At 39.0% G+C, this 16287-nt stretch overlaps 1 protein-coding gene across 1 annotated transcript in view; it reads left to right on the plus strand.

Annotated features, from left to right (window-relative positions):
• The window catches only part of ARHGAP39 (Rho GTPase activating protein 39), a 362112-nt gene that overhangs the window by 303761 nt on the left and 42064 nt on the right, over window positions 1-16287 (plus strand). The window contains exon 7 of the mRNA XM_027859887.1: window positions 3165-3726. Coding sequence (XP_027715688.1) covers window positions 3165-3726 — 562 coding nt within the window. The remainder of the gene's footprint in view (window positions 1-3164; window positions 3727-16287) is intronic.

Consider the following 16287-nt stretch of genomic DNA (forward strand, 5'->3'; position numbering starts at 1 on the left):
AAGGAATTCTAGTCTATATCCATTTCATTAACTGAAGATTTTCAATGACCTCAGAGTTTTCTGTTTTTTTCTCTTCACATATCGTTGTTCAGTTTTCAGTCATTTCTGACTCTTCATGATCCCATTTGGGATTTTCTTGGTAAAGATAATGGAGTCGTTTGCCATTTCTTTCTCCAGCTTATTTTACAGATGAGGAAACTGAGGTAAACAAGGTTAAGTGACTTGTCCAGGGTCACACAGCTAGCAAGTTTCTGAGACCAGATTGAACTCAGGAAGTCTTCCTAACTCCAGACCCAGCATCGTAGCTACTGCCTCACCTACCTGCCCTTTCATGTGTTAGTAGCTCCTCAGTTTTCATCTCTTATTTCAACTAATCTCTAAATCTAAACTAGGCCCTGACTGTAAGAAAACAATGCTCTTAAAAAAAAAAAAAAAACTATGGCCCTTTACAGGTCCACAACACATTGTTACGTGACTTGGAGTTGAGAGTTCCATTACAAAGAGCAGTATGAAACCTTTACCTAGTAGTGAGATCTGTTTTAGTTTTGTTACAATACATCACTGGTACATAATGAAAAGATCCAAGTTTTTAATGTTTCTAGCAGTTAAGGTACTGCTGCTATTTCTGATTTGTTCTTATATGCCTTGCCTTCTTGGAGTACCCAAATACAAAATAGAGCCATGCATTAAACTGACCATCATGACGGCTTCAGGCAGGGCCAGGCTGCAGCCCTAGGCCAGCTCATTAATTTCCGCATGCTGGCCCAGGTATAAAGCCAATCATTGGTATTGCCAAAGCCCAGCTGGCCAGAATTTCATGGTTCCTGTCAGGCCTACACAGCTGCTATAGTGATCTCAGGACAGAGTCCCCCTGACTGTCACCCTTACTTTACTATTGTCCCACTCCCTCACAACATGAACCATGGAATTGGCTTTGAAAGGATGGTTGTTACTGTTTAATCATGATAAAGATCTGGACTGCGATGTTGCCCTTAAGAATTGAGGCAACAAGTATTCATTAAGCACTTACCATGCACTGACTAGGCACTATGCTGAGTGTTGAATATACAAAGAAAGGCAAAAATATAATTCTCTGCCCTCAAGAAACTTACATGCCAATGGAAGAGACTATATGCATATAACTCTGTGTGTGTGTGTGTGTGTGTGTGTGTGTATACACACACACACGAGATATATAGAGTGCAAATGGAAGGCAATCTCAAGGGAAAAGCATTTAATATGGGAGGCCTTGGAAAAGCCTCCTACACAAGGTCAGATTTAAATTGAATTTTAAGCCAGAGAAGCCTGGCGGTAAGATGAGAAGGGAGAGCTATTTATTAGGGATAGCATTGAACCAGACTGTGGGGAACCAGGTATGTCAATGTACTGTTTGTGGTACTGTGATTCAGCCGCCATGTCTTCTAATACTGGCAATATGCTAGACTGAATCAGAAGACTTGGTTCAAGTTTTCAACATTAATCCAACAAACATTAATTTGTTAATTTATGTAAGGCATTGTATTAGACACTGGAGATACAAAGATAAAATAGTACATAGTCTTTGCGTTCAAGGAGCAAACATTTTATGAATGATAGGAAAAGGAGAAGAGGAGAGATACAAAATGTTCACAGATAAGTATAAAGTGTGATGGAGGCAAAATTTATCTAGGAAAGTGTGAGAAGGGAGAGAATACTTTGATCTGGGAGAATTAGAGAAAGCTTAATGAATGCAGTGGCACAAGGGGAGAGACTTAAGGAGAGATATTCAGATGCTCAGATGGATCTGTGATCTAATTGATATCGATTAATGATACCCATCCATGTCTACATACTATGTCTGTGTAAGTCTTGTCCACTCAAAGTGCTGGGGATGTTTCTCTATTTCCCTTCATGTCTCAGGAATGCTAGTAGAGTATAAAGGCTGTCCATCTATTATCTCTTATTCTCTACATGTGATCAACCACTCTTTTCAATCATGCCTTGCTTTTATCACATCCTTTAAGTTGGTTCTTTTTCAGGGTCTCTATTTTGTTATATGTTACAGCCTGCTTGCACCTACCATGCACATTTCTGTTGCTCTCTAAGTGATTATTATTTTTAATTCTAATAGTGTTCCATGACTTGCAATCATTTAACAATGTTGGTAGAATATTGGTATGAAGAAAATGGGCTTTTCTTTCAGGAAGACATTTGGGATCATTAAATGGACTTTTCAGTTTCCCTAAGGCAATGCAGTCTTCTGTCTTCTGCCTGTTTAATTGTGGATCTAACTTAATCCATCTACATTATCCTTCTAAAACACACAGACACACACACATATGTGCATGTATGCTTCCTCTCATTCTCTTTAGTTTTGTCACTATTGGACAAATTAGTCATTTACTTGGTTTTTATTGTATGCATGATTAAGCCAAATTCTTTGGAATAGATCCTGTCCAGTAGGCTCTGACACATGAGAACTATTTACATTGTGAATATTTTGTATTTATATAATTTTACATGTTACTTTCTTCCAAAAGAAGTTAACCTCCTCGAAGGGAAAGGACTATTTCATTTTTGTCTTTGTGCCCCCTGGTGCCCGGCAGAGAGAAGCTACAAAGCATAGTCAGTAAGTTGCTGGTGCTAGAGATACGATGACATGGGTTCGAGTCCATCTTCTGATATACACTGGCTGTGTGACCCTGGGCAAGTTACTTAACTTCTCAGTGCCTCAGAAACTCTCTAAGACTCTTAACTTTCAGAGCAGCTACCACGCTGCATTAGTAGAAGGAATTTCATCATTGAGAGCTCTTTACACCAATAAAATTACAGATGCAGCCTAAAAATTATTACCAGAGCCTAGCACAATGCCTCGCATATATTAACTAGTAAGTAGTTTATAAATGCTTGTTGATTGACTCATAATTATGATAATGATTCTTTCTTCTCCCTGTTGGATAGACTAAAAACAAATGCCATGGCTTTCTCTATGTTCACATTGCTTATCTTGGTTTTAAGTTGTTGGTCTCTCTAGGTTTGAACATGTTGTGCTTATTGGGACCCGTGTGCTACCTAGTAATAGCATGTTGATTGCAGCCTGAGAGAATGGAATTCATTTGATGGTGTCCACATACCTGCTAAGAGTACTAACTAACACATTGTTCTACCTGTTGTTTCTCACCCAGTCTGAGGATCTTGGTGCCTGCGCGCAGTTTGAGAGTAGCAGACAGAACCGGAACATGATGCCGAGTGCAAGCTGTGTCTTTCCCACCTTCACATTACGCAAGCCATCTTCTGAGACAGACATTGAAAACTGGGCCTCAAAGCACTTCAATAAGCACACTCAAGGCCTCTTCCGACGGAAGGTATCTATTGCCAACATGCTGGCTTGGAGCAGTGAGTCTATCAAGAAGCCTATGATTATGACCAGTGACCGCAATGTAAAGAAGGAAGCCTGTGAGATCTTCAAGTTGATCCAAATGTACATGGGTGATCGGCGGGCCAAAGGCGATCAGCTCAGTGTGGCACTGGAGGTGGCCACCAAAGGCTGGAGTATGCAGGGTCTACGGGATGAGCTTTATATTCAACTCTGCCGACAGACTACAGAAAATTTCCGTTATGAGAGCCTGGCACGAGGCTGGGAGCTCATGGCTATCTGCTTGGCTTTCTTCCCACCTACCCCCAAGTTTCACTCCTATCTGGAAGGCTACATATATCGGCACATGGATCCAGTAAATGACACCAAAGGTAGGTACTGTCTACTGCTGACTGACCTTAACTGGTTTTTTTCTTTCCTCAGTGCTACCCATGCAGAAACTGGGGCTGACATCCTCATACTGCTATAGTCCCATCTCTTCAGAGCAGACCTCATGCCATCCCTCATATAGAGTAGCCCTGAACCCTCAGGTATTCAAGGCTGGCATTTCATTATTGGTGCCCTGCTTGGGAGCAGGAGCAGAGCTTCTTGTGTAACTGAAACTTCAAGTATGTATAGGAGCATGAAGTTGCTTCTGCTTACCATAATATCTCATATTTCTATAACACTTTAAGATTTTCTCACAATGACGCTATTAAACAGACAGTTTAAGTAGTTTTAGTCCCATTTTATAGATGAGGAAATAATCTTAAGGTGAAGTAACTTGTCCATGGTCACAAAGCTAGTAAGTATCAGGACTTAAACCTATGTCCTTCCTGTGTTGGGTAGAAATGTTACAATAATGTATCTGAGACCAGAACAGTCTGCTCCTCAAGAAGCCTGTAATGGGCCTGCTGGTTCTTGTTTAAATTGTTCCTGAGGGAGCTCTCACACATCAGGGTCTGATTTCAGAGCCTCATTATGGAGGGAAAAGATGGTCCCTGGGTCTTCTCTATTGACCTCATCCCTAAGGGATCCTTGAGGTTTTACCTTTATACTTGGCTCAGGTAAGGTTTACTATTGTCTTACTATACTCTCTGCCAACTCATTGATGACTGATGAATGCTGGGGTCCTGCCTCCAGGTTTGTCTGAAGGCAGGACCTCGCCTTTAACCCGAATTTTTAAAAGGAACCAGAGATACCAGCGTGGTAGCAGCAGGAGGCAGTTATGTTCTAAATCCAGAGTGCAGCCATCAGTGCAAACTGTTAGACCCAGCAATAACCTGAGGGTTGACCAAACTATTCTTCAGTAGGGGATCTGGAAACCACAAAGAAAACAACATTGAAATGCTTCAGAACTCTAATCAATGAAGTGACCAATGGGGAATTTCAAAGGACTGACAGTGAAACATGCTTCCTGCCTCTAGGCAGAGAGATGATCGGCTATAGATGTGAAGTGAGGCATATACTTTCATAGCCCAGATGTTGATTTGTTTTGACTGTATTTACTTGCTATAAGAATGAGTTCTCTTTTTTTGGTGGGGGGGGTAAGTATTAAAAAAAGAGAGTGATATCTAAAAATAAAAGCATAAATAAAATATTTTAAAAAGAACAGGGGTTAGGGGGTGAAATCTGGGTATTAGAAGGGGAGGGCTTTGTTTTCCAGTAAATATAATAGTAATAATAACTCCCTTTCTATAGTGCTTTTAAATTTACAAAGTTCCTCACAAGAACCTGATGAAGGAGCTGATAATAAAGAAGGCATAACTTTGTTTCTGGTTAATATTTACCACCTCACTTTGGTAAAAGGCCCTGGGTTTTTTCCTAAGTCTTAAAGAGTAGTCACAGAATCACAGGATATTAGAACTTGAAGGGACCTCAGAGCATAGCATATAAACTGTTCAGGCTTAGGACATAGAACATAACATGTTGGAGCTAGAAGAGACCTTAGGACAGAGGTGGGGAACCTGCAGCCTCAAGGCCATATGTGGCCCTCCAGATTAAGGGGATTTATTCTGTGAAGTTTGGATTCAGTCGGGCCACACGTGGCCTCCCTGGGCCTCCCACCCCTGCCTTAGGACATAGAATATCTTCTAAACTTTATAATTCCTGTTCAGGGCATTATCATCCTTCCAGTTTTGTAACCTCTATGTTATTTTGGGTTCCTTACTCTCCCTTACCCCACATAACCAAACGGTTGCCAAATCTTGCCATTTCTACCTTTAAAAACATCATATAACTACCACCTTAGTTTAAGATGTTATTGCGCCTTGCCTCAATTATAGAAACAGGCTCTTTCTCATCACTCTTATCCATCCTATACATTGCTGCCAAAGTAATTTTCTTTAATCTTAGAAACAATCATATTACTCTCCTCAACACCATTGACTTCCTAAAGCTTCTAGGTTAAAATATAAACTCCTCTGTTTCATTTTTACAGCCTTACTTATACAACCTGGCCCCAGCCTTTCTTTCCAGCCTCACTGCCTGTTACTCCTGAAGCCATTCTTCACCCCCAACCACTAGTGCCCCCCCTCCCAAGCTACCTTCCTGGACTACTTTGTAATGTGTCTTCTATGTACTTGTTTTCTCCCCCATTAGAATGTGAGCTCCTTGCAGGTAGCGGCTGTTTCATTCTTTGTATGTATGTTCCTATTACCCAGTATAATGCCTGGCACAAAGTAGACACTTATAAATAAATACTGGTGACTGATTGATTATCAGAACTAGAAATGATTATAAAACCCAGAGCATAGGCTTTTAGAACTAGAAGAGTTCATAAAGTTATGTTAGATCTGGAAGGGACCTTAGAACATAAAGCCAAAGTTGGATGGGGTCTTTAGGACAGAAAACATACTCTGAAGTCTGGAGTGGGACCTTAGAGACTATCTAGACCAGCTCTCTCTATTTGTACATGCATAAGCCAAGTCATTTCATTTATCATTGTTGCCATTTCCCTCCTCCCACCCCCAGCATTTGTACCCTGCCTTTCCCACAAGAATAATCAGTGGTGGCAGCTGGAGCCTCTTCTCCCACAAGCTCACTGCTTTGACTTCACTAGCATAAGCTATCACCTTTTCTTTTTCCTGTAATCAGACCAAGTATTGCTTGAAACTTACTTGTGCAAGCTTTCTGGATGATTCTTTTTTTTTTTTTTTTTTTTTTTAGGCATTTGGGGTTAAGTGACTTGTCCAGGGTCACACAGCTAGTAAGTGTCAAGTGTTTGGTCTGAGGCCGGATTTGAACTCAGGTCCTCCTGACTTCAGGGCTGGTGCTCTATCCACTGCGCCACCTAGCTGCCCCGTTGGATGATTCTTAATAGTGCTTTAGTTAACCCTCAGACCCCTCTGAGGCCAGCAATATCTCAGAAACAGTTGGCCATTTCTTTACCCTGACTAGTCCTCTATCTCTAAGTAAGATCTCTCCCTTTAACTGGCTTCTACCTGATTTTTCTGGCACCCCCAACCTAGCTTTGGCCTCCTGGGTCGGAGCTCTGTGTCTCTGAGATGAGCTACTCTCTCTGGCCGGAACAAAGCAACTATAAACTCTTAATTTGCTTTAATCATAATTGTATATTTCATAAGGTAGGGGAAGCAAAAGGGGAAATGGCTGGTTATTCTGGACCTCTTAAGGAACTAGTTGTCAAAGTAGAAATGATAGGAACTTTCTGAGAAAAATGACCACTCCATTTTGGAATTAATGATAAAGGAGAAAAGAAAAGGTAAGTATAGTCAGATATATTAACTAAAATTTTGGGAGAAGAGGTGTCAAAGGGATTAACAGAAAGGATAGATAGGATTCCATGGACTAAAATCTGCAAAGGAATTCAGCCCAGAAGGAAAGAAGCTTATGAATGAGATTCCAAAGACACAAAGAAAAACAATTCCAGTAAGAAAAGAAAGGAGGGGGAGCTATCTAATATGGATGTCTAGAGAACTTGTTGACCAATATATTTTTTTAAAAGATATGTACAGATGATGAATGGGCAGCTAAGGTGGCATATTGGATAGAATGCCATACCTGGAGTCAGGAAGAGGAGTCTTCCTGAATTCAAATCCAGCGTCAGATACTTACTAGCTTAGCTGTGTGACCTTGGGCAAATCACTTAAACCTGTTTGCCTTAGTTTCCTCATCTACCAAATGAGCTGGAGAAGGAAATGGCAAACCACTCCAGTATCTTTGCCAAGAAAATCCCAAGTGGGGTCACGGAGGGTCAGACGCAACAGAAAATGACTAACCAACAACAGCAGATGATAAAAGCAAGTGCAAGGAAATGATGGTATCTTACACTTAGAACCTGAAGGAAATAACAAAAATGGGGTATGGATCCAAATAGTGTAAGGAATACCACAACTCAGAATGAACTGAGGCATATGCTTTTTGTACCACATATTTCACACATTCATCAGTGTCTGTCTTCATGGCAAGATTAAGTTAGAAGTTTACTAGAATGGGAGGGAAAGCCCGATCTTAACCCTTTTCTGAGTAAACCGGTAGAAAGGAAGCTCTAGCACCATCTCTGAGATCATTCCTTAGAAAATGTCAGCTAAACCGTGAACATGCCCAGCAGGATGGCTGTCCTTAATCAGCCTTTCAGGCATTTAGGGCAGACCCAATCCACACCCTCGCTTAGAGCTGTTAATGGGTTCTTCTGGACCATTAGCAAAAAAGACAGTTCTTTACCTCATTAAGCCCCCAGATTTCAGATGAGCTTACAGCCAGGCCATCCCAGGTAATGTACTCTACCTGACAACAGTGGAGGAGAAACTGGCATGAAAAGACTTAACATCTTCCTTTTCAATTCAGCAAATACTGATTAAGGGCTCACATAGTCCTGGGCATTGTGCTAGCCACTGAAACAGAAGCAAAGTCCCTGCCATTAAGGAGCTTACAGATCTTTGGGGATTAAATACTTTTAAAATGAATGAGCCACTGAGTATTTAGGGGCTGCTGGTAAAATTTCCCTGCCACCGCTCAAGAATTAAAGGAGGCTTTTTGTGATACAGTCAGAGTAACTCTGGCTTAGACCATCATAGTGGTCTAACTGGTTTCCTGGTCTTCATTCTCTTGTCTCTGCAACCCATCCTTCACACAATCAAATGACCTTTCTGATGATCAGATATAACCATGTCACTCTTGTGCATAAAAACTTTTATTGTCTCCCTGTTGACTGTAGGATAAAATACATAGTCCTTAGCCTGGCCTTTAAGGCCTCCACACCTTGACTACAACCTGACTTTTCAGCTTTATTTCACACTCCTTACTTTGTTATACTCTCTTTGTTCGAAACAAACTGAACTAAATAGGCGTTTTCAAGCCTCTCCTGCCTTCAAATTAGATATTTGTAAAGTGCTTAATACAGTGTCTGGTATAGAGTAGGTGCTATATAAATGCTTCTTTCTTTCCCCTGCTTGCATTTGGTCATGTCATCTCCCATATGTAGAATGCATTTCCTTTTCATCTCTGTCTTCAAGGCCCTGCACAAATGCCACCTTCTCTGGGAAGCTTTCCTTAATGTCCCAGTAAAAGTCATCTGTCCTTTATCTTTATCAGTTCGTCCCTTGCATTATATTTCTTTCTGTACATATTTTTATGGGGACAGCTAGGTGGCACAGTGGTTAGAGTGCCGGGCCTGAAGTTGGGAAGACTTCTCCTCCTGACTTCAAATCCAGCCTCAGACGCGTACTAGCTGGGTGACCCTGACAAGTCACCTAACCCTGTTTACCTGTTTGCTCATCTGTAAAATGAATTGGAGAAGGAAATGGCAAACCACTTCAGTATCTTTGCCAAGAAAACCCCAAATGGAGTCGTGACTAAAAAATAACTGAATAACAAACATTTTTATCTCATTAGATTGTAATACCCTGGAAAGCAAAGACTCTATTGTTCTCCATCCTTTTCTTATACAGTGCCTTTACTTATAAGAGGCACTTAATAAAAAGTTATTGAATTGAGAGTCTGGAAACCTGAGTTCTAGGAACAGTGATCTACTAATCACGTGACCTAAGGCAAGCCGGATGGTGAAGGGCCTTGAGTTCATGCTGTTTGAGGATCAGTTGAAGAAACTGGGGTATTTAGTCTAGAGAAGAGAGCATTGAATGGAAATGATAGCTACCTTCAAATAGTTGTCATGCAGTGAGATTTAGACCTGTTCTACCTAGCCTTAGGGGGCAAGACCACTAACAGTGGGAGGCAAATTTAGGCTTAATGCAGAGAAAAACTTCCTAACAATTAGAGCTCTCCAGTGGCCTGAATGGGTTCCCTTCAAGCAGAGGTTAGATGACTACTTGTTTGGTTTGTGTAGTAGGGGTGACATTTTGAGTATAGGTTGGACCAAATAGCTACTGAGGCCCGATATTCTAAAATCCAAGAACGATGTCACTGGCCAGCCTTATAGCTGGTCGCCTCTAGTGACCCAAAATATAAAGTCATGGTGCACCTAGTTAGAGAATTCTGTAACACCAAAACAACTGAGACTTTCGATCATTGCTCTAGTGCCTTTCTAAACTCCTAAACCAGATAATTTCCTATTATTTATTGAATACCCATAATGCACAAGGGCCAAGGGGTATAAGAAACACTAGTGATTTCATGGTATGATCCCTTGCCCAGAATCTGTTCTATCACTATAGTATATCTACAGGAACTGCCACATTTGCAAATTGACAGATGAGGGACTTCAGGGAAAACCTTGATTCAGGATTTTAACAGTGGAGATAATTAAGCATATACATACATAACATAAAAGCATAGAGATGTAACATTTACTGAATAAATTGGAGGTGAGAATTAAAGCAATCAAATTATTATTTTTAAACTCACTTTCCTACTAAGAGCTATGAGACTTGTTAACCATCTTCAGATAAAGATTATGTTTCAATTTTCTTAAGCCAAGAAGCAGATGTTTTCTGCATTTGTGTACAGTTCCTGTCTGCCAATTTGCACATAGGCCAATTTATGTAAAGATGAGCTGATTTTTTCAGATGGGCTGAAGCACAAATTTAAGACTAAACTAGGTTCTTTCTCTTACTACTCCCCATTTCTGCTTTCTGGGCCTTACCTTAATACGATTATCCCTTTTGAAGCTGAAGGTTCTCTGTGATTTTAAAATCTCAGGTTTCGAAGGAGTAGATACAGTCTAATCTCTCATCCTGGGTAGGAATCTTTAGGACATGTGCACAACATTTTTATAAGTGACTTGGTGAAAGCATAGATGGTGTACTTATCAGAACTGAATTGTTGACATCTCATGAAATTCTTCATCCAGTTTAAATAACATGATTTCCAGTATTCTCACAGCTCTAGCTCACTCTCATCTGTGTGCACTTCAGTTTATTATTGCCCTTCTTAAAATGTAGCAACCACAAATGGACACAGTATTCTAGATATGCTCTGGCTGGGGAGGAGGAGAACAGAACTGCCACCTCCCTTATGGGGGAAGTGGGGCCGAGGGGCTGGAGGGGAATGGACATTACGCTCTGTTAATGTCACCTAAGATTGTATTAGCTTTTTTGACTGCCAGGTAACACTGCTGACTCATATTGAGCATGTAGGCTACTAAACACCTGTGTCTTTTTCACATGAAGTACTCTCTAACCTTTTCTCTGTCACATACATTAGTGCTGTCTCGTATTCGTGTCCTCTCCAAATTTGATAAGCATGTCATTTATGCCTTTATCCACGTCATTGATAAAAATATTGTGTAGAAGAGGGCAGAGCACACTGAGGACAGAGACTTTGTCGCTAGAGACTTCCCTCTATATTAGTCCATTAATCACTATTCTGTAGGGTCAGTATTTCAATCAGCTTCAAATCCACCTAATGATTATAGAGGTAGGATGGTTCTAGGGTCGACTCAATTTGATTCCAACCAAACCAAAGGCTCCTTCATAATTCAAGGCTAGAACAGGCATCAGGGAGCCAAAGGAAGTAACTGGAAACGCGCCATTTCAATTTAACAAATGTTTATTAAGTGCCTACTATATGCAGTGTACTGTGTTTGGATCAAAGTTTTCTTCTGTTTGTTTTGCCCATACCTGCTATGCCATCAGTGAAGCTGATTGGCAGCTGTTCTGGGTTAAATCTCTAAGACTTTAAGTCTTAGAAAGTGGCCTGGAGCCCTGAGAGGTTCTGTAACTTGCCCCGGGGTTACGCAGCTTTTGTGTGTCTAACTAGGACCTGAACTCTGATTCCCAGGCCTGCTCTTTGTCCATTATGCAGTATAGAATCTCATGCCTTTCCGTTTGATCTAAAGATAAAATAAGGAAAGGAGAGGTCCAAATAAAGCAATTTGAAGACGAGAACACTTCAGCTGGAAAGAGGGGAGAAAAGGCTTCATAGAAAAGGCGGCACCTGAAGGGAGGTGGGCAGGGCATGGGAAGCACTGCTATACTGATGTGAGGGACAGCCCACTCCAGGCATGGGGAATTGGTAAGCATGAACTCAAACAGGAGCAGAGAAGCTAGTCCACTTTGACTGATATATAATAGAGTTTGTTACAGTAGTGAACCTGTGAAATAAGCCTATGGAAAGTGCCAGGTTGCGGAGGCCCTCAAATGCCAGATCAAAAATTTATACTGTATTTAATAGCAGTGAGGAGCCATTGACAGTTTTTAAGTGGAGGAGCATCATAATCAAGGATTTTAATCAGAAGGCCACAGTATGGAGGAGGGATTGAAGAATACGTTCCCTGAAAACAGGAAGAGTCAAAGAGGACTCTAAGTTAATTAATTACCCCGCCGGGGTTACTAATGGGGTAGTGATACTATTGACAAGTAAGGAAAGGACATTTTGGAGGAAAGATAATATATTCAGTCATGTCAAATTGAATAGAGCAAAACAATTTTTTAAAATTATTCATTATGATAAAAAATATTTATAACTTATATCTAAGGCTGGTCCAGCATCTAAAATACTGTTAACATAATAAATATGTAAACTCAGAAATTAAAAAATGTGATTATATCAAGAGAAAAGGCTTTTGATTAAAATCTAACATTCTTGATTTTTTTGAAAAAACAAAAAATAATAGGTTATAGGTGTATTTTTCCTCAGCACAATAAAAAGTACCTACTTTAAGCAAGCCAGGCTAATAGGCAGTTTAAAAACAATAGAAGCATTCCCACTAAACACTGGAAATGAAGAGGTGAAAATATGGTTATTTATAAATAATGTGGTAGTGTTGCTAGTTGTCACAACCAAAAAATGAATAAAAACAAATGAGTGCAACAAAGTCGCAGTATATAACTATGTTAACCAAAAACAGTCATTTGCATTCTTATTTACTTGCAGTAAAAATCTAGTAAATGTCATAAAAGAAATTCATTTTACAATAAATAAAACCATGGAATATTTGAGAATTAACATGCATTGAAATTCACAAAACCTACATAAGGACAACTGTTTAAAAACTATAATCACTGATAAACGAAGACCTAAATAATTAGAGACATTCAGTCTATGGATGGGTCAGATTAATATAGTAAAATAACAATGTTCCCAAAGTTAATTTATACATTTAATATAACACCAACCAAAAGGACAAGTTCTTTATAGAATTGAACAAAATCATAATGAAATTTATATAGAAAAACAAACAGGCAAGAATACCAAGAGGCATTCTGGACAACAAAAAAGTTTATGAAGTTAAATCTTATACTCCTGTGCTTTAAAACATTAAAAAGTAATTACTAGCATGACTGTTCAGTATTATCAAAGACCTGTGATTTTTGTTAGTATGGGAGCTCCTTCCTCTGGACAGATTGCCATCCTATAATTTAGAGACATAGAGAACTGATTGAGGTTAAATAACCTGATCACATAAGCTGTTAAGTATCAGAAGCAGGACTTAGCCACTACATTTTACTTTCTATTTGGTACTGGGCAAAAAATAGAGCAGTCAATGCTCAGATTAGAATGAGAAACCACAGGTACCCAACCAAATTAGATACATGTCTGACCATGTCACCATCCTGCTTAGTAAAATTCAGTTACTCTTTTTGACCCCAACATCAAACATGAAGTCTTCTTGTTTGACATTTAGAGCTCTTTCCAGATTGATACTTTTCCACCTTTCTAGTCTCCTTGAATTTGACTCCCTTCCACACACTCCAGTCCAGCTATACTGGCCTCCTTACTGTTTCTTACACCCACTATTGCATCTTCTATATCTATGCCATTTCACTGGCTGTTTGCCAGACCTGGAACACTCTCCCTACTCACCTCTGCCTCTTAGTTTCTCTGACTTCCCTCTACTCTCACCTCAAACCCAACCTTCTGGTCCCTTTCCCCATTTCCCTCCAATCCCCAGGCCTTCTTCTCTGAGACTGCCTTCAACTTCCTCTGCGTGTGTGTGTGTGTACATACATACGTACGTACCATCTCGTACCAATCAAATTTGTAGAAATGATTAAAAACAATGAATCCTACTGTTGGTGAGATTATGGAGAAACAGTTATGCATATTCATTGATGGTAGAATTGCAAGCTTGTAGAATCTTTGGAGAGCAGTATGGCAATAGTTAATAAAAGTTACAAAAACAATCATATTATTTGACCCAGTAATTCCATTGCTGGAATTGTACCCTAAAAGTGTCATAAAAATAAATGCTCTCCAAAAGGTTTTCATTGCTACAAAAACTTGGAAACAAATTAAACGTCTAACAATAGGGGAATGGTTAAATTAGTTGTAGTTCATTAATGTAATGGAATACTATAATGCAATTAAGATCAAAAAAGTATTAGGAATGTAAAGAAATCTGGAAAGATCTTTATGAAACAATGAAAAGCAAAAAAAAAGCAGAACTCTAACATATAACTCCAACTGCATACAAAGTTAATGAGAATGAAGAATCCTCTTGAAAACTTAGAATGAATTTTTAATTATTTTATTTTATTACATTTTATGTATGCATCAAAATTAATTTAAATGAAATTTATTACTAAATTTTAATTACTCATAATAATCTACAGACATACCTTGGAGATAGTGCAGGTTCAGTTCCAGACTATTGCAATAAAGTGAATATCACAACAAAGTGAATCACAAATTTTTTAGTTTTCCAGTGCATATAAAAATTATGTTTATATTATACTGTAGTCTTTTAAGTGTGCAATAGTATTATGCTAAAAAAAATGTACATACCTTAATTAAAAAATACTTTATTACTAAAAAATACTAGCCATCATCTGAGCCTTCAGCAAAGAGTCATCTTTTTTCTTGTGGAGAGTCTTACTTACCTCAGTTGATGACTGCTGACTGATCAGGGTGCTTCTGGTTGCTGAACATTGGGATGGTTGTGACAGTTTCTTAAAATAAGACAGTAATGAAGGTCACCACGTAGATTGACTGTTCCTTTCACTTGAACACTCCAAGACTATTGTAGGGTTATTAATTAACCTAATTTCAATATTGTTTTGTCTCAGGAAATAGAGAGGCCAGAAGAGAGGGAGAGAGACAGGAATAGTCAGTTGGTGGAGCAGCCAAAACACCCATTTATCAGTTAAGTTTGCAGTCTTTACATGGGCATGGTTCATGACGCCCCAAAACAGTTACAATAGTAACATCAAAGATTATTGATCACAGATCACCATAACAGATATAATAATAATGAAAAAGTTCGAAATATTGTGAGCATTACCAGAATGTGACACAGATATGATATGAGCACATGCTATTAGAAAAATGGCGCTGATAGACTTGCTCAATGCAGGGTTGCCATGAACCTTCAATTTATAAAAAACACAAAATCTGCAAAGCACAGTAAAGTGAAGTGCAATGAAATAACTTATGCCTGTATGTTATAACATTAATTTTATAATAAATCATTTTTTAAAAGAAACAAAGCAAGGTCCCTAGTTCAACCTTCTCCCCATAACTCTCCAGTAGGTACTCTTTATCCATCATGCAGAGGCTATTTACAATAGCACTGTTATCTGTGATTAACCAGAATCCCACTTCTTTACTTTTATTGAGAGTGAGAAAATATTAGTAATCTGTTCACTATGACTTTAAATCCCTACTATGCCTTTTCTGTAAAATGATTTAGAAAATGTTAACTATGTCTTTCATGTTACAAAGTTTAAAATTTCTTTAAAAAAAAACCAACCATAGCCCATACCTTGAATTGCTTATTCAGTCTCTAGCAGAACACCATTCAGAAGGATATGTGACATCATTTGAGGCTTAAACCATTTCAAACATGGAATATTATGAACTCTCCAGCCATGGGTCATTCCAGAGCTGGTCAATGAAATTTATCCAGGTAGAGCTATCAGATTTGAATTTAATGTATTTTATCTACTTGGGCTCAGAATAGAATTAGAAGCGGTGGGCAACAACAATTCATGCCAGGAGGCAGGATTTCATCATCATATAAGGAAAAACTTTCAAAGGCTGTCCAAAAGGTATTCATGGATCATAGATTTAGAGTTAAAAGGGACCACTTAATCCATATAGTCCAAACTTCTCATTTTACAGATAAAGAAATTGACAGATTTATCCAAGGTCACAAAAGTAGTAAGTATAAAAGGTAGAATTTGAACCAAGTTCTCCACTGTATTACATAGGCTGCCCCAGAAGGTAATTAAATTCTACCTCTCATGGAAGTTCTTCAAACAGGGGCTGGATGACAACTTGTCAAGAATGTTCTGGGTGCCACATTTTAGGAAGGATATAAACAAACATTAGTATGACCAGTCAGATTAGCAGGGGAACAGGATGCCATTCCATTTGGAAATTTGCTGAAGAAATAGTAAATGTTTAGTCTGGAGTACTGAAGACTCAAGGGAGACATGATAGCCATTTTCAAGTGTTTGAAAAGGTATTTAAGGAAGAGAGATTAAAGTTGTTTTAGTTGGTCCCCAGAGTTGGTTAAAACCAGAGGAAACTGATAGTAACTTCAGAGAAGTACATTTCTACTCAATATAAGGGGAAATTTGCATGTCAGTTACAGT

This window comes from Vombatus ursinus, unplaced genomic scaffold, assembly GCF_900497805.2.
Source record: "Vombatus ursinus unplaced genomic scaffold, bare-nosed wombat genome assembly UNPS02014173.1, whole genome shotgun sequence".
Lineage (NCBI taxonomy): Eukaryota > Metazoa > Chordata > Mammalia > Diprotodontia > Vombatidae > Vombatus > Vombatus ursinus.